This window comes from Rhinopithecus roxellana, chromosome 5 (assembly GCF_007565055.1).
Source record: "Rhinopithecus roxellana isolate Shanxi Qingling chromosome 5, ASM756505v1, whole genome shotgun sequence".
Classification (NCBI taxonomy): domain Eukaryota; kingdom Metazoa; phylum Chordata; class Mammalia; order Primates; family Cercopithecidae; genus Rhinopithecus; species Rhinopithecus roxellana.
In genome coordinates this window covers 152,100,709-152,125,955 of record NC_044553.1, presented here as the reverse complement: position 1 = coordinate 152,125,955, position 25,247 = coordinate 152,100,709, and the positions used below count along the sequence as shown (strand labels likewise).

Genomic DNA, 25,247 nt, shown 5'->3' with positions numbered 1-25,247 from the left:
CCCAAGTCCTGTAATTTTACAGATTGGTGCAGCTGTTCTGGAGAGTGAGATTTGTAGCACTGACCAAATTAGGCATACATTTACCCCACGACCCAGCAATTCTTCTGGATCCATCTCCCTAAGGAATTCTCACATTGGCTGATAAGGTGTGTATACATAGATGCCTATTACTGAACTGTTTGGGGTAGTGAGGCATTGGGAGCAATATGAGTCCATCACTAGGGGAATGGATGAGTAAAGTATGGTGTCTGCCCACCATGGCATGCAATACAACAGTTAGAAGTAGCAGACACACATGGAAAAGCCAGTGATGATGGTGTGGCAAAAAGTTAAGTTGTATGATTAATTCAGCTCTCTCCACCTGAAACCAAAAAGGGAAACGTTTTTTAAACACACACACACACACACACACACACACACACACACAACCACAGAAACACAAACAAAAAAGGCCGAGTGTGGTGGCTCACGCCTGTAATCCCAGCACTTTGGGAGGCCGAGGCGGGCGGATCATTTGTGGCCGGGAGTTCAAGACCAGCCTGACCAACACGGGGAAACCTCGTCTCTATTAAAAATACAAAAAAATTAGCCGGATGTGGTGGCGGGCGCCTGTAGTCCCAGCTACTTGGGAGGCTGAGGCAGGAGAATGGCGTGAACCTGGGAGGCGGAGCTTGCAGTGAGTCGAGATCGTGCCACTGCACTCCAATCTGGCAACAGAGCGAGACTCCGTCTTAAAAACATAAATAAATAAATAAATAAATAAATAAATAAATAAATAAATAAAACCACACCAACAAAAAATAATCCTACACTCTCTTATTGTTTAATGGATACAGAGTTTCAGTTTAGGATGATAAAAACGTCTGAGGATGGACAGTGGTGATGGTTACACAACATAAAAGTGTGCAATGCCACTGAACTATACACTTAAAACTGTTAAAATGGCAAATTGTAGGTATATTTTACAAAACAAAAAAATCTCCCACACTCCCTTGATGATACCAGGCTACCAATTCTTTTTTTTTTTTTTTTTTACTGTGAAAGAAAATGTTTAATAAAATGGCCATTTGAATAGAGAAATGTAAATTTGAGTGTGTAAAAGCAAATGGAAAGTAGCTGAAACACAGAGAAAACAAGTCTTTCCATAGCTCCAGCTTTAGCTGTTTACACTAAAAAAATACTGGAACATGTAAATATTAGAAACTCCTTCTAACTGGAAAGATTTCTTCAGCAACATACAATTGAAATTAATATAAACTAAAATCATAATTTTTAAAATAGAATTAACCAAATTTAAGTATTTTTAGTTAGCAATTGAAAAAAAAATAAGCACAGTGATCTAGAAACCAAATATACTGGCCGGGCGCGGTGGCTCAAGCCTGTAATCACAGCTCTTTGGGAGGCCGAGGCAGGTGGATCATAAGGTCAGGAGATCAAGACCATCCTGACTAACATGGTGAAACCCCGTCTCTACTAAAAATACAAAAAAATAGCCGGGCGTGGTGGCAGGCGCCTGTAGTCCCAGCTACTTGGGAGGCTGAGCCAGAAGAATGGCATGAACCCGGGAAGCAGAGCTTGCAGTGAGCCAAGATCACGCCACTGCACTCCAGCCTGGGCAACAGAGCAAGACACGGTCTCAAAAAAAAGAAAAGAAACCAAATATACTAAAATGATTATGTAACTATAATATGAAGGTACAGACATTCTTCATATGCTACAAGGTTAGCATCTCTCTCTCTCTCTCTCTCTCACACACACACATACACACACAGTCTCTCTCTCTCATTCTCTCTCTCACTATTCCTCAGTCAGGCTACCAATTCTTACTAATCTTCACATTCCCCTCCACATACTCCTGCATAACACTGAGCAATTTGTACAAACCTTTATGCTGAACCAGTGTTGGCTACATGGTACGTAATGCCTTGCTTCTACTAAAAGTATAAGGGTGTGACTTCTGAAAGCTGTTATTACACTCACTTGGGCAATTCCTGCAATGAATGCATTAAAGCAAGTTGACAGGCGCATTTTTTGAGGTGCAATCATGAAGCAACCTTCCTGCTGGTCATAGCCGAGTAAGACGTACAGGTGTCGCTTGACCGTGTTGAAGGCCTTTGCACTGCTGATGTCTGACTCGGCGCTGCTCTCGTCCTTGGCCATGAACTTCATGAGCACTGTGATCAGCTGGTGAACTGTCTGGTGGTCGATCCCAGCGTCTTCTGGGAGCAGGTCCTTGATGGTGTTGTCATTCTCGGGAGACTGTTGTCCTGTCAGTAGAAGAAAGGCTGTGAGTGGGTGGCTCTTTCACAAGTGAAGTGACACTAAAATCTCTCTTATATATTGAAAAAGCACCCTTGTTTCTGCTTCTACAAAACTTTCTGCTCCAGACAGAATTTAAGAAACTTAAAGGCACAATATGGCCTTGTAGGCAGAGCCCTAGTCCGGGGGTGAAAGTTACTGTATTCATCAACAACCAAGTAATCTGGGAGAATTAACGGAATGGCAATAAAAATAGGGTGCTATGAAGCAATGTTATCCTGAAACAGCAAGACAAATGCCTAAATACATTTTGCATTTAGCAAATTTTTTAATACGTTGGCAAAGTTTTATCCTCAGTGATAAAGGAAGTTTCCCTTCCAGCTTTGTAAAATAAGCATGTAAGAATAACCACAAAACACTATAGTCTAAAACCCACTGAGGACAAAACCACTGGGTTATTCTGTTTAAATTATTATCTCAATTCATTTATGTTCATGAATCAGCTAGTGCAAAAAAAAAAAAAAAAAAAAAAAAAAAGCTTTTCCAAACCCTGAGATATTAGCAGTAGGTTCTCTTTAAATGAAATAGTCAAAATTATAAATAGCAAATTATAAGCCCTGTTGTATGTCATGAGAAACATACAAGGAAGGGAGAGGACACAAACAGAAAGAGAGCGAAGCGTGAACTTTTAAAAACAGAAAAACACCACATGAAGGTGAGCGGAAAGTTCACATGGAAAGAAAAAAATACCTTAGCCCTCGGCTTCCTCTTAACCTAGTAAATAATGGCATCTGAGCAGCTCCCTGACATTGACTTTCTCTGTTATTTTTCAAAGTCAGAAATTACCTGTCTCCCTTTGTTCTTCTGCCCCTTCTTATCAGGTTTGGTTAGGACTTTGGGAGAAGGAAGACTGATATTTGCTCTTCTATATTTATGGTTTGGGGATTATTCAAAATACTCCTATCCTTTTTTTTTTATAGCAACATTAGAATTTCTAAATTGAAAACAAATTTTGTCTGGTGGGTTAGATCAGCACACTGGCATTCTCATCTCTCATCCTGCAAGGAAACGTTGTACTAAACGATGACAAGCTTTGGTTACAAACCATTATAAACCAAGCCTTGGTTACACCCATTATAATTATGGTGTAAAGGATGCAACAAAGAGTTAGGTAGTAACTTATACCTATTAACTCCTCAGTTAATTTGGCAAAATCTCAGCCTTTCAGGACACAGCCAAGAGAAGCGAGGCATCAGAAATGTTTCTGGGAATTGCAGAAATTTGCTGTCTCAAGCCCAAATACTTTTTCTCTGGGATAGTAGCATGAAGGTCAAATTCAGAATTTACCAGTTTAGACCTGCACATAAAGTAACAAGCTTGGTTGTCGAGTTTCCCAGAGAATCAGATGAATGTTGGTCTGTTCAAAAGTGAACTGCTGAGAAGGGATAGTTGACAGTAAGTGAAGAGGTAGCAGAGGCAGCTTAGTGTAAGAGCCTCTAATACAGAGAAAACCATCTGACACACGTCAGTATGATTCCGGGACACTCACACTTTTCTGTCTCATAGAATCTGTGCATGAAGGAATGAATATGTATGATGCACTCTAGAGAAACTTTTTATCAAAAATTATTCAAATAAAACCTAAGAATTTGTTTATTACAGTGTTTCACATGCAGGATGATCAATAAATTGTTAATATTATAATTACTTATAAGGCATGCATCAGGAAAATAATCAATTTATGTGGAACACCCTATTTCAATGAGAGGCTGGAAATGTAAAGCATCACAGCATGTGGTTAAATTAAATGTTTGTAATATAGGATTTGACCAAATACAATACCTATGTAAATCCTTGTAAGGCAAAATAGAAAAAGTTTACAGGGCTATTTTTTCAGCATTGAAAAATAGTTTACTGAGGCTGGGCATCGTGGCTCACACCTACAATCCCAGCACTTTGGGAGGCCAAGGTGGGAGAATCACTTGAGCCCCCAGGAGTTTGAGACCAGCCTAGGAAACATGACAAGACCCGGTCTCTACAAAAAATACAAAAATTAGCTGGACGTGGTGGTGCACACCTGTAGTCCCAGCTACTCGGGAGGCTGAGGCAGGAGGATCACTTGAGCTTGGGAAGTTGAAGCTGCAGTGAGCTGTGATCATGCCACTCTACTCCAGCCTGGGCAACAAAGCAAGACCTTGTCTCAAAAAAAAAAAAAAAAGAAAAAGAAAAGAAAAACATTTACTCTTGATTTGTTTTTCCACTTGAGTATTACTTTACAACTAGAAGGACATTATTGCTTTGGACATGTTTGGGCCAAGAATATGACAGGACTCCCTGCAGGGTTCAATGTTATTGTAGCAGCAAGTAATGGCTGTTACAATATAGCTTCAGTCTTCAATTCCTTTTAGCTCTGGGGTGCAAGTTTGAAGAGAACATGTATCACTCAGTCCTGCTCAGCCACCTCATGTCCACACTGGCTCAACAACAAAGTCCCAAAGTTAAAAACTGGAACCGGAGAGTGTTTGAGAGGAAGCTGCTCCTTTGTTTTATAGTGCTGAGAATCTAGGAACCTCAATACAGAAGAAAGGGAGCTCTCAGCAAGGCCCAACTGGGACCCTGCCCCCGTTTCCTTCCATCCCAATTCAAGTCTAGAAAATAGACCATCAGACTTCAGCTTAAACATTTCAAAACTCTTCTCATTACAAGTGGGCATGTTTCTAAACAATGTGTAACCCTGAGTTGTCCCATCACATCAGATTTTCCTGATGACTGTCATTTCATACATGCCCATCTCACTGTAGATCATTTTCACGGATCTTAAGTTTGCTGCTTTCCCTGAATAGCAAGTAATGAGTGATCTTTAACAAATGCACTGAAAAAAGAACATTTATGGAAACTTTTGCATAAAAAATTTTTAATCTCTTTTTATTCTAATAATTTACCCCTCCAGTGTGGGCTTTGCAAGTCTATACTTTGTTTATTGCCTCTCTTTGAAATAGAGTAAGCTTGTGACTGGTGCACTCTTTATAAAGACAAGTTACCTTAATCAAATCCCTAAGAAAAATGAGCTGTGGATAAGCTGAAATGTTCTCTATTGATAAAGACAATAGTAATGTTTTAACCTAGAAAAGGTATGAAATTTCCATTTTAAAACTAAATGCCTACAAGTATTTTCTCTAAGGAAAACAAAACGCTTAATAGTTTTGAATTCTAGTCTGTGAAATTTCTATATCTGTCCTAACCATAAAGATTGAACATGTTAAAAGGTCTAATTTTATATTTTCTATAAAGAGAAAATATAATTATATTTATAATTATAATTACAGAGGCAGAGCTATACCTACCATACCTTTAATGTGGAGTGAGTCCATTACAATCTGTCCACAGAGCTGTATAACTGATTGAAACTCCAAAGTGTAATATAGCATTATTTATTCAGATGATTTGAAACCAGGCAGGATCAGGATCTGCTTTTCCAGACTTATCTCCTATTATTTCACCCGAAATGGTCAACATTCTTACAAGCTGGGCTACTCGTGGATCTCAGAATGGAGCCAATGGTTTTCCCTCTTTGCACGTTTGCTCCTGGTGCCCTCTTCACCTTGCAAAGTGGTTCTCTACCCTCCCCCAACAATTTTGTGCTATAAACAGGTCCCCAAAAGCCATTCTTATTAGATATACCCAATATTCCTCTCAGCAATTCGATGTGATCCCTAAATTCTTTAAATTTCTAAGGACAAGAAAGGAGGGAGGACAGAAGAGAAAAAGAAGAATGGAGGAAAATTTCCTTTAGCATTTTGCTAACTCCCATGTGGCCAATAACAATTTTGCAAGGCAGAACATTTTGTCTATTCAATTGCCTTAATACTCCAATAAGAACACAGGCTTCTTGAAGGCAAATGACATATTTTATCCATTTTTATATCCCTCATAGAATAGGGGCCAATGTCTGACATAGAGTAGATACCTATTATACATAAATGTCTGTCAAAGTGCACTAAATTCAAATAAATATGTCAGAGCTTACATTCTGTATAAGAGAAAAATTGATAGAGTCCCAAAACAGCAGGAATCTGGGAATGTTTCTCTATGTGAATTGACTCACTGACCCCTCTGCCAAACCAACAAGTGACAATTAGGTAGAGGAAGAAAGGATCCTTCCATGAGCTTACTCTACTTGGTCCAGGGCAGCCAATGAGTAAGCACTATAAATGAGGTTCCATTCCATAGGCAGCTCTCACTGCACTGCCTCGCTCATCTCCCTGCCTCCTTACCTCAGTGTTCGGTTATATGTGCACACATCCACAGCAGGGCTGGAAAGCCGGGGCAGTAGCTAACTTCATATCCTCCTGTGCTCCCCATCCCTGCCTTTTCTCCTTCCTATTCCACATTGTATCATCATATGTTTATGTCTCATCCACCAATCAAGCCTGGCTGAAAAGCCACCTGTTCACAAGACCTTCCCTGATGTCTCCAGCTGGTAGAAAGCTCCCTCCCTTTGCATTTGACATGACTCACCCTACGTACTGTCACTTTCACTCAAGATGAGAGTTTACTGATGTTCATACTTAATATCCCTTACTTGGCCATAAATAAGTTAAGAGTATAAAAATTTCCAAAGCATCTTTGTATTTCCTAGTCCAGCAGGTGTAAAATAAATACTTGTTGAACAAGCATTTGTGGCACACACCTGTAATCCAAGGTACTTGGGAGGCTGTGGTGAGAGGATCCCTTGAGCCCAGAAGCTCAAGACCAGCCTGAGCAACATAGCAAGACCCCAACTCAGAAAAAGTATTTGTAATGTTTGTTGAACAAAAATTGTCATTTCCCAAAAATATAACTTCAAACAAGAGTATTCCCATAAAAAGAACTGTACTCTGACTTACTGGATCTTAATGGTCAATAGGCATTTTGCAAGTTAGTGAAGAAGTGAATTGTAAACCATCTGTAGAAAGAAAGAGCCCAAAGAAAAGTTATTTGGAATTCTAGGCTGGGACACTAAGAAGACAGGAAAGGTCAATGCAAGAGTGCTTTATTGGTCCTAACTAGTAGTGGGCACCTTCTCTTATGGATACAAATGCAGGCCAAGAGATCTCTAGGTTTCTCTGCAGGCTGAGGCAGAACTTAAGAGTATGCAAGTCCCACAAGAAATGGGGATAGCTCTGGACCAATCTGGGGTCCTAACTGGCAAAGTCCTTTGGTCTGGACACTCATGGCCTTAGGCCACTCTGTAGCAGGCTTGAAAGCCCAGGCCAACTCCATAACCAGACTGGTGTCCTCATGTCTCACAGGGCAGAAATACCCTAAGACCAGTTCATCGAGAGGTAGTTGTGGTAGAAAGCAAGCAAGCCTAGTCCCTTAGATGCCAGCTTCCGTTCTGATCCTAACTAGTCAGTCATACATGACCTTAAGCAACCACCAAAGCAGAATCACTTAATCCCTCACTACATCAGTTTTCCTGTAAGTAAAGAGATACTATATATACAGGAAGGATTATCATTATTACATACCTATTTTTGTTTAATTATGCGCTCCAGGCGATGAGGAACACGATATAATTAAGCACCCTATGTTCACATGGGACTGACACCATTAGTTCAGTATTGTGCTTATATAGCATAACAACTGCTGCATTCTATTCAATTAATCTTCATCAGTGTTCTAAATACATGAAGACAAAATTTCCTGGTTCTTACAGCACCAGTGAAAGTACTCCCTATGTCCAAGCATACAAATTGCAGATTAGCAGTTAAAAAGATTGTGTATCCCATCAATTGGGATGAAATGAAGCTGCTGAATTCCTACTGGCACTTACTTCCTTGTTAGAGAGCTCAGGACCTCTGGGCTTGAGACCCAGATCTGTCACTAATAAGCTTGTTCTTTTGTGAGAATCTCAGTTTCTTCCTCTACAAAATGAGACTGTTAACACATTGCTAATGTTTCAGCTATAAGATCCTATGAATTTTATTTAGATGCACAAAGACTTTGATTTGAAAAGACATAGAGGAACGTGACTCTCTACAAACCTTGCAGAGTATACCTTCTATAGAAAACAGAATTTTCTATTCCATTTTCTGTGGGTACCATGTAAAGGTTAAGATCAGAGAGTCATAAATTGTAAATCCACTGCCAAAAAGTTCAACTTAAACAGCAATTAAATTTAAATCTTGTTGTATAAAGGGGCATCTGCTTTATTTCAAGTCTAATCAACAAGAGGTCTGCAAAGAGGACCTCATTACTTGGACCAAATGAAAGTATGTTCATTAAGTAGCACGTTCTTCAGTTTCCATTTAATTACTGTCTTAAACCATTCTCCACAATCTTATGATAAATCTGGTATGTCCTTGCTTCCAAGTTAGAAACAGTCAGGGTCCAGTAAATAATAATGCAAAAATGGAACACTACAGTAGTTTGAAATTGCCTTATAAGCTGAGCCAGCTATTTCTATATCTAAGCAAATTTTGCTTATGCTGGTGTCATGTAAATTACCTTTCCTGAAGTTTTAGCTTCACATTTAATTTAAACAATGCTGTTATCTGCCTCTTTTCCATCTGGCCACTTTTGGTGGAATAATTAGATGCCTGAAGGCTTTTTTTAACTGCAAGAAACACATGTACATGTTTTCCCACAGTGATATAAGGGGACTTCTCGGGCTGGATTGTTTAAATGGATAATTATTATGAAAGACTGGCTTCTCAGCTAAGCTTTTAGAGACAAGCTAGACTAAAAGAAAGATAATTTATGAAACTGCCTAAGAACAATCTCAAAAATGCCTCACTGAAGGGAAACTGCATGGATTTCATATTTCTAATGACGCTTTGAATCAGAAGTTCTTATTTCTATTCTTTAAAACGAAAAAAATCACAGCACAGTAGTGTACATGAGTGATATGTAAGGCAAGGTAGAGGGACTCTACCAAATGTTTGCTATTCCTTTTTTTCTCATCAATTGTAAAAGAGAAAAGACTTTGGCCACCATCTGCTGTCTGCATAGATGATCTGTGAGATTTTCTCTCTCCCCTCCCACTCTGGACTCCCTCTCTTTCAAACATCCTTTTTATAACGCATAACGCACATGATCTTTAAAGTCTCCTCACTTGAAATTTTCCTTCTGAGAGTGTCTGCACCATTCTGAAAAGTTTATTGTAAAACTAGTAGTCTTAGATGAAAACTCCAATGTTCTATAGCATGACACATAGGTGGCAGTTACCAGATTTGTTTTTGACTAATAAGTAGGTATTCAGAACCTTCACAGTCTTCCCAGTGAGTCACGGCACCATTCGCGTGGAGCCTCTTTGCCAATGCCCCTTCAACTCGTAGGCTACTTCATGATAAATTGTAATACATCACAGAACATCAAATGATCGTTAAAGTGTATCATGCTATGGTCCTCCAAACAGAAGAAATTCTCCTTTCTCTGAGAAACAGAAATGCATGTAGAGTTGCAAAGAATCAGGAATGGCTAAGGGGATGAGCGGATGACAGTGGTTCAAATGTATAACCTTTTAAAATGTAAATGAAATGTATGGTTTTCCTATAGCAGATATATATGAACAAAATATTTCTATGTGTAAAGACACATACAAATATCAATACTACGGATAGCTCTAGTCATACTGGCTCTCTGGGGAAAGGTGCAGACTCAGGTGATACGATGCTTCTTACTGGACCAAAAGTTAATGAAATCAAAAGTCATCTGTTAATATCAAAACGGAAAGAATTGCCGTATCAGGGGCTCAAACACTTGAACATCCGAGGTAAGACCCTTCTGAGCTTGCAAATCCTAAGTATGTCACCGTGGTCCAGTTAGAGACACCGCATTCTCTACCTTGTCCACCTGTGATAGACACTTGTACATGGCCCTTCAATGTCAGAAGTACCCACCTGGCGTCTGTTCGGGTGTCCCACCGAGAGCTGGAGCAGACTGCTCATGCCTGGTCAACCTCATAGCTTAAAAATCAACAACAACTCTATTGAAATAAGCATTACAGACAACTGGAGCCTAGAAAATATACTCAGTGCTAACTGTATTGGATAGTAGGGGCAGGTTTCGTTTTTCTATTTGTAATTAACATCATATAAAAGTTGTTTATGTAACAAAAGTTTTGCAGTTTTTATCTGAATCATAAGAGCATCCTTCAATGTTACTTCATCTTCAAAATGGTCATGTGAATTAATGAACAAGAAATGACAATAAATAAACTTTACATTCCGAACTGATCAGTTAGGATATAAATAGAGCTGGAAAACTCATATAAAATTAGTTACTTATTTAATTTGGGTATTGGTTTCTAGGATTTAAACAGTTTCACCTGGCGCCTAGCACTACTATTGGTTATTCTTAAATGATCACCTGTGATTATCTTTGCTCCCTGGAAAACTGGGTTATTGATTACTTAAAGAACTTTCATTCATATTTAACTCTCCCAAAGTTTAAAAGAACACATTGCCATAGCTTGTCATAAAATAGAGAAAATGTAATGAATAAAATCAAATCATATTTATGATTAAAAATGGTTATGTTATATAAGGCTGTCTTCTAATAAATGCCAATGAAAAACAAACCTTTCATATTCTGACAGGGTAAGAAATAGGTTTTGGGTCATTATTTTATTTACTTCACAGTGATTATTTAAAGATTAAATCATTTAATAAATTTTACAAGTTAGTAATATATTTAAACATACTCATTCATTAGTATAGTGATTTAGTAATGAATTTTTAATTATTTGTCCTTCATGAGTCATTACTAATCGTTAGAGTTTATCTAGTCATTTGGTAATTTAAGGAAAATTTTATTCTCTTTAAAACTATAATATAAAGAAAGACCTTTTATAGAACAAATATATATGGTCTTTTAAAAAATATTGGCAATGAAGCTTATTTTTATTTATAAATTATCTGTTGAAGATGAGCAGAAATTCAATTTCTCAGCCTGATTTCTCTATTTCAAAAGCAACCATTATTATTGGTTTGTCTTGGGGGGCTTGTGTGGCTGCTTCTATCAGACATGAAAAAAAATACATTCCAAATTTCAACTCTCCCTCCTTAGCCGCCATAGGTCTTATTACCTAAGTTGTATTCAGAAAGCTCTTAGGATACAAGGCTGGTGGTGCAAACTTCGGTGTTCTAGGACTTAGGAGCAAATGTTTCTTCTAAGTTGCACGCCAAGCATCAATGTATTCTCTGCCTTTTACATTTCAAAAACATCTACTGTTGGATCAGGGCTTTGCTACTCCAGCAAACTAGCAAAAGCAACCCTAGGCATTTATACCCCTTGGGTGATTCTCTAGGGAATCTGAAAGCCAAACTTATTGAACAAACTCAGTTTGCTGAACGTGCTATACTCTCTGTGAACATTCAACAAGACAGGTCAGCCTCAGAAAGACATTAAACAGATTTAATGGAAGGATGAAAGAAGATACTCAACGAATTTTGGAGGTCAGGGTCTCAGGGAGGGAGAGTGCTCTCTTGGATTCCACAGGCCCTTTCACACTGTCCCTCAGGGAACGTACACTCTTCTGGCGGTTTCTTGCAAAGCGAGCTCTCTTGATCTTCCATAAGGCTGCATCGCTGAGGTTAGCAACATTGGTCCTCACAGCAGTGATGGCTTTGCAAAAGGAATTAAAGAGACTATCACTCTCCTTTACATAGGGCTATGTAATCCACCTAGTCTAAAACAATCCACCTGTGTAGAGTTTCAATATTAAAATGCATTTTTCATGGATATACATCTCCCTCTCTGATGAGTCCTACATAAAAAAATGACTATTGCCTATCATGATTTTTTTTCTGCTTAGACCACAAGATTAAATTATCTAATTTTGTTATCATTGGATAGTTGAGTGACAAAAGTCTTTTCTCCACCTATTCAGAGCTGTAGGTAACTGATTAATAGCAAGAGGCCAGGTGTGGTGGCTCATGGCTGTAATCCCAGCACTTTGGGAGGCCATGGTGGGAGGATTCCTTCAGGCCAGGAGTTTGAGGCCAGCTGGGGCAATATAGCAAGACCCCCATCTCTACAAAAAAGGAAAAATTAGCCAAGTATGGCGGCTAACCCTGTAGTCCTAGCTACTTGGGAAGATTAGCTGGGAGGATTGCTTGAGCCCAGGAGTAGGAGGCTGTAGTGAGCTATGATGACACCACTACACATCAGTCTGGGCAACAGATTCAATGCAATTCCCATCAAAGTACTATCATCATTCTTCACAGAGCTAGAAAAACAATTCTAAAATTCATACGGAACCAAAAAAGAGCCCACATAGCCAAAGCAAGACTAAGCAAAAAGAACTAATCTGGAGGCATTGCATTACTGGAGTTCAAACTATACTACAAGTCTATAGTTACCAAAACAGCATGGTACTGGTATTAAAATAGGCTTGTAGACCAAAGGAATGGAACAGAGAACCCAGAAACAAAGCTAAATACTTACAGCCAACTCATCTTCAACAAAGCAAATAAAAACATATAGTGGGGAGAGGACACCCTATTCAACAAATGGTGCTGGGATAATTGGCAAGCCACATCTAGAAGAATGAAACTGGGTACTCATATCTCACTTTATACAAAAATCAACTCAAGATAGATCAAAGGCTCAAATCTAAGATCTGAAACCATAAAAATTCTAGAAGACAACATCAGAAAAACTCTTTCAGATGGCGGCTTAGGCAAAGAGTTCATGACCAAGAATTCAAAAGCAAATGCAACAAAACCAAAAATAAACAGACAGGACCTAATTAAACTAAAAAGCTTCTGCACAGCAAATGAAATAATCCGCAGAGTAAACAGACAACCCACTGAACAGGGAAAAATATTCTCAAACTATGCATCCAACAAAGGACTAATATCCACAATCTATAAGGAACTCAAACAAATCAGCAAAAAATAATGATAATAATAATAACAACAATCCCATCAAAAAGTAGGCAAAGGACATGAATAGACGATTCTCAAAAGAAGATATACAAATGGCCAACAAACACATGAAAAAATGCTCCACATCACTCATGATCAGGGAAATGCAAAGCAAAACCACAATGCGATACCACCTCACTCCTGCAAGAATGGCCATAATTTAAAAATTCAAAAATAATAGATGTTGGTGGGGATGTGGTAAAAAGGAAACACTTCTACACTGTTGGTAGGAATGGTAATTGGTACAATCACTATGGAAAATGGTATGGAGATTCCTTAAAGAACTAAAAGTAGATCTACCATTTGATCCAGCAATCCCACTACTGGGTATCTACCCAGAGGGAAGGAAGTCATTATAGGAAAAAGGTATTTGCACATGCATGTTTATAGCAGCACAGTTTTCAATTGCAAAAATATGGAACCAGCCTAAATGCCCATTAACCAACAAGTGGATAAAGGAAATGTGATATATATTTATATATCGTGGAATACTACTTGGCCATTTAAAAGAATGAAATAATAGCATTCACAGCAATCTGGATGGAGTTGGAGACCATTATTTTAAGTGAAGTAATGCAGAAGTAGAAAACCAAATATCATATGTTCTCACTTACAAGTGGGAGCTAAGCTATGAGGATGCAAAGGCATAAGAATGACAGAATGGAATCTGGGGACTTTGGGGGGAAGGGTGGGAGGGGGTGAGGGATAAAAGACTACACATTGGGTACCATGTACAATGCTCAGGTGACGGGTGCACCAAAATCTCAGAAATTGCCACTAAAGAATTTATCCATGTAACCAAAAACCACCTATGTCCCCAAAACTACTGAAATTTAGAAAGCATGCAAGAGTGAGTTTGCAAGGTGTAAATATGCTTCCTAAAATTGCTCACAAATGTTATAAACATAATGACTGAATCATATTTAGGGAACACACAGTCATAAATGGTTATCATAGGTCAAGGAAAAGAGAAGAATTCTGATTTGGGAATGCCAGGATATGCTTCAATCTACGGATTACTACAGCAGCTATTCAATAAGCATTTAATGAGTTGAGTGGATGAGGTCAAGGCATCCTCTGTAGAGGAGTTAAATGACATGCCAATGTCTTCTGTCTGTCTAGGCAAGCACAATGGAACCATAACGGTTTACAGCAAGTTCTTCATTTTACTTACTTGTAGGAAAAGGAAATTCCTTGTTACAATCCAAATGTAGCTGGGCTTCCAAAGAAAGTGTCTCAAATCTATTGACAAAGAACTCCCAGCTCAAAGCAGGAATATCCTGCTTAAGAAAATGCAAGAGTAAAAGCTTGCTCAAAATTGTGGGTCTGTCTTTCACCACAGTATCAAACTGGAAGTCAAGACAAAGACACAGACCCTGGGAAAGAGAAGAAAAAAAAAAAAAGAAGAAGAAAGTCAGATATAAACATCTAAGTTATTTCAAAGCTGACATACTAGGCAAAGTCAATGAAACAAGGCAGCCTACCCAATTCAAACTTATAATGTAGAATGATCCCACTGGAATCTTTTCTGATTGGAAGGTTTCGTAGGAAAGAAAAATGTAGAAGAGGAATTTATCTTCATTGTAGAATATCTCTTGAATTTTGATTCAGAAATCTGAACTAAATGTATGCTATTGGTTTTCTAATGCATTAAATAATAACCACTTAATCCAAATACCCTCAAGTCAATGCATCTGGTTTTTTTTGTTGTTGTTGTTTGTTTGTTTGTTTCTTTGTTTGTTTTTTGAGATGGAGTCTCGCTCTGTCGCCAAGGCTGAAGTGCAGTGATGGGATCTCAGCTCACTGCAACCTCCGCCTCCCGAGTTCAAGCAATTCTCCTGCCTCAGCCTCCCCAGTAGCTGGGATTACAGGCATGCACCACCACGTCTGACTAATATTTTGTATTTTTCGTAGAGACGAGGTTTCACTGTGTTAGCCAGGATGGTCTCAATCTCCTGACCTCGTGATCTGCCCGCCTTGGCCTCCCAAAGTGCTGGGATTACAGGCGTGAGCCACCGCGCCCGGCTGCATCTGGTTTTAATGTCTGTAGCCATTAAGAGGAGCATACTTTCAAAGCTACATTTTAGAAGACACAAAAAGATGGTCCAGAAATCCACTTTCAGTCCAAAATTTCATGATTCTGAAAAAAGCAAAGTCACCTGGTTTTCTTGGAATGTGAGTGGAACATAGAATGTTAATTAAAGTTGGAATGGATTGAGAACCCTTTCCTCGAGTTGACCATTCCCCCTCTTTTTAATAGAATGAGATTTAAAAATTGCAGTTCATCCAAACATCCCATTCATTAATTCAGCTGTCATCTCATGAGTGCCTCCTATGTTCCAGGCCCTAAGCAAGTGGTAGGACATAGAAGTACCTGGTAAGATCAACAGAGAGGAACTATTCAGAAGTCAAGTGGAGATTTTACAAAAAAAAGAATGTGCCACAGGCAGCGTAACCCTTCAGTCTTTCAGATTGTGCAAGCTTGCCCTTGCTTCTTGGTCTTAAAATGCAGGAAGAAGCTTACACTGGATTGGGAGACAGTGTATGCACAAACACACACACACACACACAGTTAAGTATGTGGACTGTGTTATGAATCAGTGCTGAATTTCCTCTGCTGCTAACTAGCTATGTGACTCTGAAAAGGTGGCTTAACCTTTCTAACCCTCAGCATCTCTATCTGTAAAATGAGAACACACAAAAGGTTACTGTGAGGATTAAATGAGATAATGCATAACAGGACACTCTTAACACACTGCCCTGGAAACACGGTAGCTATCTGAGGAATGTTAGCTCTTAATATCACTAGTATAATAATAACAACAAAATAATAAATTAGATGCAACATGGAGAAACAGTAGATCAGAACTTTGGAGGCTCTAGTCTTGATTCTCTCACTAAATCACTTTGTGTCCTTTGATAAGTCACATTATCTCTCTGAGACTTGGTGTCGCCACTAAAAAATAAAGGTTCCAAATAAGATAAATATACCACCCTATCCAGGCCTCATATTTCTTGTCTCCTTGGCTTTAATTTGTGATGTTTTGTTATGGTAGCATATTTACCTTCTCATGTTTTACATTGAATGAAACTATAACTCAGGCCAGGCGCGGTGGCTCAGGCCTCTAATCCCAGCACTTTGGGAGGCCGAGGCAGATGAATCACTTGAGGCCAGGGGTTTGAGACCAGCCTGGCCAACATAGCAAAACCCTGTCTCTACTAAAAATACAAAAATTAGCCAGGTGTGGTGGCATAAGCCTGTAGTCCTAGCTATTCGGGAGGCTAAGGCATGAGAATCACTTGAACCCGGGAGGTGGAGGTTGCAGTGAGCTGAGATCGCACCACTGCACTCCAGCCTGGGCAAGAAAATGAGACTCTATCTCAAAACAAAACAAAGCAAAAAACTATAATTTATTTGATTTCTCTTAGCATCTAGCCTCTAACAACAGGGGCCTCCAGCCCAGGAGCTAGCTAAGTGGTGTAAGATAAACCAAACTAGTTTTAAAATCTGCCACACACACACACACACGCACACACATTATGCAATAGTTACTTCTGTCCAAAGTAATATCAGCATATGAACAAAGACTGAAAAGAAAGTATCAGCAAATGGGCCAGGCAGTACAGCTCATGCCTATAATCCCAGCACTCTGGGAGGCCAAAGCGGGAGGATTGCTGGAAGCCAGGAGTTCAAAACTAGCCTGGGCAATATAGCAAGACCCTGTCTCTACCAAAGTTAGAGTTAAAAGTTAAAAATTCAGTGGATATGGTGATGCATACCTGTCGTCCTAGCTACTCAGGAGGCTGAGGCAGGAGGATCACCTGAGCCCAGGAGTTTCAGGCTGCAGAGAGTTATGATCAGCCTGGGCAACAGAGTAAGACTCTGTCTCTTTAAAAAAAAGTGGTATCAACAAATAACAACAAGGGATCTTTTTGCAAGGTGTGGTTCTGGTATATTTCTTCCAGTTAAAAATATCTCCATCATCATCATCAATATTATATGTGATACTACGGTCTGAAAATGTGTGCAAGGCCCTCACCGCCAAATTCCTGTTGAAACTAAATCACCAATATGATAGTATTAGGAGGTGGGGCTTTGAGAGATGATTAGGTCATGTGGGCAGGGCCCTAATGAATGGGACTAGCAACCTTATGAAAGAGGCCCTAGACACAGCAAAGGCCCCATCTAGGACCTAGACAGCAGGCCCTCAGCAGACAGTCTGCAAAATAAATTTCTGTTGTTTATAAACTACCCAGTTTATGGTATTTTGTTATAGCAGGTCAAACAGACTAGGACATGTGACAAATAATGTAATGCAATGATTTAGTAGTGCGGGCACAGACCACCTTCGGAGCAGATAACACACATCACATGTCACCTGCAATGCTGGCCTCTTTATGGTGTCAAGCAGAAGACCAGCTCTGGTAGCCACTGCAGGGTTGACATCCTCCACCGCCGTCAGGAAGCAGCAGAAGGCATGTGCCAGGGAGTACTTCAGCAGGTGGTTTTTGGTCACTGAGTGAATATCCAGAAATCTACAAATTACAGCCACTTTTTCCACTGCAATGTAAAAGAGAAGGCGAAATACGTATATAAACACACACATACACGCACCACGCATACACATTTATTTAGCCAGTCTGAGAACTGAACTCACAGAGACAAAGTTAACTCTGAATTTCCCATATAGTTTACTTCAAACCCCAACAGGAAAGTCTAATGCCACCATCTCGAGTGTTCCATTTCATCTGTGCAGCAGAGACTGTTTCTACTCAGAGTAGAACTTTTTTTTCCCACGCAGCCTTGATCTAACTCTGGGTTGTCTTTCACATTTTTTTCATGGTCTCTTTGTTTAACTTTCAGCTATATTTCAAAATATTCCAAATGCCTCTATGCTTCTTTCTGTGGCCATTCCATAGAAGCTCTGCAGATAACAGAGAGAGGTAGGAGGTGCCCACCAATCCTGGCTCTGGGTTCGGGTCCCCTACTCTGCTCTTAGTAGGTCCTGGTATGACATGGCAGACCAAATAGACATTTCCTGGGGCTATCGAAGCCAGGTATTTCTTCCGTGCTATAAATATACCCTTACTTGATAGATTTCTAATTATTCTGCAAATCAATGTTAAACAATTCCAGTCACTCTTAAAGCATGGCTTTATAAAAAGTTACAATAGCTAGTAAAGCAATATAGTGCAATGCAAATTAAGATATTTCAGTATTTTGCTTAAGCTGTTGCGACAGCCTAGAATACTCTTTTGTTTGTTTGTTTTGTTTGGCTTTTTTGAGAAGGAGTCCCACTCTGTTGCCCAGGCTGAAGTACAGTGGCACGATTTCAGCTCACTGCAACCTCTGTCTCCCGGGTTCAAATGATTCTCATGTCTCAGTCTCCCAAGTAGCTGGGACTACAGGCAGGCACCACCATGCCCAGCTAACTTTAGTATTTTTAGTAGAGACGGGGGTTTCACCATGCTGGCCAGGCTGGTCTCGAACTCCTGACCTCAAGAGATCTGCCCACCCTGGCCTCCCAAAGTGCTGGGATTACAGGCATGAGCCACCGCACCTCACCCACAATATTCTTTCTATTGACATTCTACCATCCTTAGAGAATCTCTGCTGATACTCTGTTTTGTAAAGTCTTCTCTGATCTCCTCGAGAGACCTTTCCATCCCATGAACTCCTGTAAAAGTACTACTTATTTGCATATCATTAATTTACATATAGCATTTGTATGCTCAGAATATGAGCTACCTATGAACACAATATGTGCTCATTATATGACATATTTTCTTTTGTGGTCTTGATTATATTTATGCCTTTTATAATTTGTCAACCTCTTACATGCTTATGTTTGGTCTCATCAATTAAACTGGAAGCCTCCTGAGGACAGCAATCTGCTCTTACACTTCTTTCTATTGTTCCCATAGCACCTAGCACATATCTAATTTATTCAACAAATTCACTGATTTGCTTATTTAAAAAAAAAAATATATATATATATATATATATATATATATATATATATACACACATACATATTAAGCACACATATGTATACCACTAAGAAAATATCTTAGGCACTTGGGAGGAGATAGAAGCAAACAGAAAGAGGAGTCATTCATAACTCTTGACTTCAAAGTTAAATTGACTAAAATAGATAAGACATGTACAACTATAACTAAAATGTAACTTTAGAAAACCTGTAAATCCCTCTAGTGTGGTATAAATAAAATGCTATGGGAGATCTGGGGATACAGAAACCACTCTTCACAGGCAGAACCTAGAAGGTGGACCTCAATGGTGGCATTTGAAGGTGGATAATGTGGAGGCGGCATTTGTGTAGGGCCTTAAGGAAAACAGAATGAAAGGTGGAGAGCCCAGAATGGCCCCTGTGTGGATGAAGGGAGGCAGGAAGCAATGGGAACACAGCAACGGTGTGTGTAGAAAGAAGCACAGGAAATGAGGATGTCTGCAGTTGCAGTCAGACTATTTGAATGGCAGTTTAAGGAGTCTGAACTTTATTCTCTAGGCATTGAAAAAACTCCATTAAAATTTCTTGAGTAGAAAAGTAACATGATCTTGGCCAGGTGCAGTGGCTTATGCCTATAATCTCAGCACTTTAGGAGGTCGAGGCAGGCGGATCATCTGAGGTCAGGAGTTCAAGACCAGCCTGGCCAACATGGCGAAACCCCATCTCTACAAAAAATACAAAAATTAGCTGGGCATGGTGGTGGGTGCCTGTAGTCCCAGCTGCTCAGGAGGCTGAGGCAAGAGAATCGCTCAAACCCGGGAGACGGAGGTTGCAGTGAGCCGAGATCATGCCATCACACTCCAGCTTGGGCAACAGAGCAAGACTCCATCTCAAAACAAACAAACAAAAAAAAAAAAAAAAAGGAAAGAAAGAAAAGTAACTTAACCAGAGCCAAGATTCAGAAAATTAATCCTAATCCCCCACAACATGATGTGCTATCATATATATACACTAGCCCCCGAGATTCCTGTGGGCATTAAAAAGTAAGAACTTTTTGAAGTGGCCATATATTAAGGAACTGAACTAAAGGTATAATAGTTACCTCACTGATGAAACTTCCATTTCTGCGCCAAACTTTTGAGACATCAACCTACAGAACTGTTCTGAGAAGCTGCACTGTGGCATGCCAACTCTGCCTACTACCCCAAGAATGGAACCACTAGCAGATTGGGGTGACAGTGGGCCAGCAGACATGAGGCTAAGAGAACCCTTCCAGGTTCCTTCCTTACCACATTACTCTGATAACCTGCTGCTCTATTTACTAGGAAATTACACCCAAGCTGCACCAGACTTGGTCCCTGATCCCTCAGTGGCAAGGGTATACAGCAGAGATTCTCGAACCTCTTACTAAAAATCTCAATTTCTGCCCCGGCACAGTGGCTCATGTCCATAATCCCACCACTTTGGGAGGTCAAGGTGGGCAGATCACCTGAGGTCAGGAGTTCAAGACCAGCCTGGTCAACATGTTGAAACCTTGTCTCTACTAAAAATAAAAAAATTAGCCTGGTGTGGTTGCATGCACCTGTAGTCCCAGCTACTTGGGAGGCTGAGGCACAAGAATCACTTGAACTCAGGAGGCAGAGGTTGCAGTGAGCCGAGATCGTGCCACCACACTTCAGCCTGGGTGACACAGCAAGACTCTGTCTCAAAAAAAAAAAAAAAAAAAAAAAATCTCAATTTCTGGCATCACCCCCACCTCCCACTGAGATTCTGATTCAGTAGCTCTAGGATGTGGCCAGATAATGTGCATCTTAACAAATATTCCCAGTAACTCTGATGCAAGTAAACTCACAGGTTGACTGCATCCAAGCCAGTGCCTGTTTAGGAGTAAACATGGGTGCAGTTAATCTTTACACTTGGGTAACAGGCATAAGCTGGGTCTGTCCAACGCAAACCCAGACAGGACCACCCTTCCTAAGGACAACTCTGCAAAATGCTGTTATTTTAGAGAGGAAGCTCAAAGCAGAACCCCCAAAGGAGACCAGCAAGCAGGAGAATGCCTTTTAAAAAGAAAGGACAAGAAAGAAGGTGCCCAAAAAGATACCATGACAAAAAAGATGTGTACCGTGTGACCCAGAATGAATTTTAAGCTAACACCGAGGTACCTGCTTCAAACCTCATCTTCCAGTCTTTGCTGTTGAAACTGCCATTTATGATTGTCCAGAAGATGTCAGCACCATGAGGAAGTGACAGAGCATGGAGGAGAAGAGGAACTGCCAGTGAAGACAGCTGAGAGAACTCGGATTTGACGACCCTCCACAGGCTAGGGAATCAAGGAGAAGCAAAGTGGTGACAGTTATCAGAACCTTTCCAGAAAAAGATCCTGTCCTCTTAATTTACGGCAAGCATAGTTACGAGGCGGTGGGTAGGGGTGCTTTTGGTGAAATTACACTCATCCACGAGAGGATAATCCTCTGATAGACATTTCCTACGCTCTGTCCTCTTAACGTGACACTAGAGAAAAACACTTTTACTTAACATTACATTTTATAACTTAAAAATCTGCATAATGTAAATTCAGTAATATAAGTGAACAATATAAATAAATGACTGTTCAGTAATACACAAAGTCAAAATTCGTTATGTTAGGATGATGGAGTAATACGTGATTTTTAAACATTTTCTTACAGTGAGCATCTGGGAAGTTTGGTTGGTTTGGCCTGCCCAGCCTCTTATGATGTCAAAGAACAACTCTTTTTCTCTTAATAACAGCCTCTCCAAGAAAGACAGTTCGTCAGTCAAGCTCCCCAACCTTCTCTATCACAAGGGGGAACACAAACAGGCTGATCAAAGAACGTCAACACCCTGAATAAAGTGATTAACTAGGAGAAGGTATATGACCAAAGCATGGGAATAACTGAACTCTTATTTCAGGGACTGATATGCACTCTGGAAGAGAGAGGCTGTCTCTCCTTCTGAAACCTCAGGAACAAAGGGCAATGTCAGCCTGCAGCTGCCAATGACCCTCCTTCCCATCTCACAGGGACAGCCTGCACTTAACTGAGAAGCCAACACTTAGTTCCATTCCAGAAGCCAAGCCAGAGCTGGGCTAAGAGATGGGGAGGGAGTGAGAAAGGGGAGGAGGAAAAGACAGAGAAAGAGATCTCTGATAACATCTGGCACCTTAGCAAGTTTCAGCTAAGTTCCTATCAAGTTCTACGGGAATAATTCTGAATACAATGTATTTTAGTAATAATACATTATTGTTTCCATTTTTTTCAATTATTTAAAGTATGCCTTTTGGTTGTTTTTGTTATTGTTTTGTTTTGTTTTCTATTTGACTCCAGAGTCAATATCAGAATCAAAACTATAGTTGACCCTTGAACAACACAGGTTTGAACTGTATGTACAGGTCCACTTACACATGGATTGTTTTCAGTAAACATATTGAATTTTTTAGGAGATTTGCAACAATTTTAAAAAGTTCACAGAGGTACCATGTAGCCTAAAAACAGTGAAAAAATTTAAGGAAAATTTATGTCAGCCAGGCGTGGTGGCTCACGCCTGTAATCCCAGCACTTTGGGAGGCCAAGGCGGATGAATCACGAGGTCAGGAGATTGAGACCATCCTGGCTAACACGGTGAAACCCTGTTTCTACTGAAAATACAAAAAAATTAGCTGGGCGTGGTGGTGGGCACCTGTAGTCCCAGCTACTTGGGAGGCTGAGGCAGAAGAATGGCGTGAACCCGGGAGGCGAAGCTTGCAGTGAGCCAAGATCGCGCCACTGCACTCCAGCCTGGGAGATAGAGTGAGACTCCCATCTCAAAAAAAAAAAAAGTTGTGTCATGAATGTATAAAATATATGTAGTTACTAGTCTATTTTAACATTTACTACTATAAATTATATATGAATCTATTATAAAAAGTTAAGATTTATAAAAACTTACACAAACATTTACAGACCATACATGGCACCATTCACAGTGGAGAGGAATGTTAAGCAAATGTAAAGATGCAGTATGAAATCATAACTGCATAAAACCAACTGTGGTACACACTGTACTACGGTAATAATTTTGTGGCCATCTCCTGTTGCTATACAGGTGAGCTCAAGTGTTGTCTCTCTGTGTGAGCAGTTCCTCTCTCCAGTAAATTGCAAATCACAGTAAAAAGTGATTCCTCGCACTTCTCGTGTCTTTTTCATTGTGTTTAGTGCAATACCATAAACCTTGAATAGCACCATGGGTCCCATACAAAGTGCCACTAGTGATGCTGGAAGTGCTCCCAGAAAGCAAACGAAAGTCACAACATTACTAAGAAAAGTTGAATTGCTTGATATGTACCATAGCTTGAAGTCTGCAGCTGCAGCTGCTCACCCTTTCAAATACACAATTCATCTTGTAAACAGATGGCATAAACTTACGGTATTGATAAACACAGTATGGTACTGTAAATGCATTTTCCTTATGATTTTCTCAATAACATTTTCTTTTCTCTGGCTTATTTTATTGTAAGAATACAATAAATAATGCATAAAACATACAAAATATGTGTTAATCAGCTCTTTATGTTATCACAAGGCTTCCGGTCAACAGGAAGCTATTAGAGGTTAAGTTTTGGGGAAGAGAAAAGTTAGACACAGATTTTCAACTGCAAAGGGGTCAGCATTTGTACCTCCCCGTTTTTACGTTCAAGGGTCACCTGTATTTGTGACTTTACAAAGCTCATGCTGCACTGGTAAGAGAGGGGAAGAGTGACACGTGCCATCTCCATTTTACAGAGAACATATGGAGGTACGAGCCACTCCAGTTGGCTGTTTTTCAGAAGGCATACAGAGCTATAGAATGAAAAGGAGTGATTTTTTAAACGCCGTATGCTTCATCCAAATAGTGGAAGTCAGACAAATAGGGATCTCATCCCAACCCTGCCATTCATGAGCTGTGTAACCACACGCAAATTCTCTAAACCTTCGTGTCCTCCCAGTGTGGGCTGTATTAAATGAGATGTGCAGAAAGCATGGCACTTAGTAGGTATGCAGAAACCTCAAGCTGCTACCACCATCATGATGACAAGGATGATGATGCTTCCAGAGCACACAATAGGCCCTAGGAAGAGTGCAAAGGAAAAAGAAGACATAATTTGTGCCCTCATGGAACTTCCGGTTTAGTTGAAGAATGAAAACCAGGCAGCCCTGCTAGAAAACCATTTCCATGACAAAACCCAGGATTCAGTCAGTCCCATTCAGCTTTCCCAGCTCTCTAGGGCAGACTTGTTTGGAAAGAAGCAGAGCATCTTTTCCACAGGTCCTTTCATTGTCCATCATGGTTTTTGTGTCAGGGTGGCACTTTGCGGAGAAAATCTGGCCCTTTAAGGAGACAGCCTGGACTATGGACCCCAAAGGCCGAGTGGGTGGTCCCGTGGTACTAACAGTCCATTTGGTACGTGTACATTCTGGTGGGTTGCTTTCACGATAAAAAAAAAAAATGTCCATTTTGTATTCCCATGTTGAATTCGTGGAGTGTCTGCCTAACTCTCAGCCCCATTCCTGCACTCCTTTCATCCAGATCTGCTGATGGTCTCGAACTTCACACTGTTCCCTCCATTTTCTGACATGCTGGAATTACAGGGATAAGCCACTGTGCCTGGCCTTAAGATTTTCTCTTGAGAGTCCAGAGTCTCAATGAGTCTGTCTTCACTGGGCCAAATGACCCTCGCTTCCCAAGACTTCCTCCAGGCCTCCTCTTAGCAGCCTCTTTCTTTTGAAACCCATGACATTGATGCACAGGGTCCTCTCCCAATTCTTTGGTCAGTTAGGCACCTAGCTCAGTCTTGCTCCTCAAGTAGGCCTCTGCAGATGCCGTCAGTGGATCAAGCCCCGGTTTCATTCACACCTCCTCATCCCCAGTGGCCTCTGTCTTTACTCTGCTGAATGAGACGCTGACCTCCCCTCTATAAGGCTGAGAACACCCAACTTCCCCCCATCCCCCAGCCCATCCTGACTGAGACTCCTCCGCCCTCTTCTCCACACTCCTCTCCCAAATATCAATTCTTCGGCTTCATCTGCATCCAGTCGTAGAATGGATTCCAGAGACAACCGTTTCATCA

At 40.3% G+C, this 25,247-nt stretch overlaps 1 protein-coding gene across 3 annotated transcripts in view; it reads right to left on the bottom strand.

The window, feature by feature from the left end:
• UNC79 (unc-79 homolog, NALCN channel complex subunit) overlaps window positions 1-25,247 on the bottom strand; it is a 366,916-nt gene that overhangs the window by 94,920 nt on the left and 246,749 nt on the right. For 2 of the 3 annotated variants that reach the window (XM_010384517.2, XM_030930113.1), the window contains exons 23-27: window positions 21,307-21,464; window positions 17,552-17,733; window positions 14,347-14,548; window positions 11,689-11,868; window positions 1,981-2,267 (exon numbers count right to left, since the gene is read on the bottom strand). In XM_010384517.2, coding sequence (XP_010382819.1) covers window positions 1,981-2,267; window positions 11,689-11,868; window positions 14,347-14,548; window positions 17,552-17,733; window positions 21,307-21,464 — 1,009 coding nt within the window. Of the gene's footprint in view, window positions 1-1,980; window positions 2,268-10,142; window positions 10,209-11,688; window positions 11,869-14,346; window positions 14,549-17,551; window positions 17,734-21,306; window positions 21,465-25,247 lie in introns of all 3 variants that reach the window. The other variant, XM_030930114.1, reaches the window with a different exon arrangement.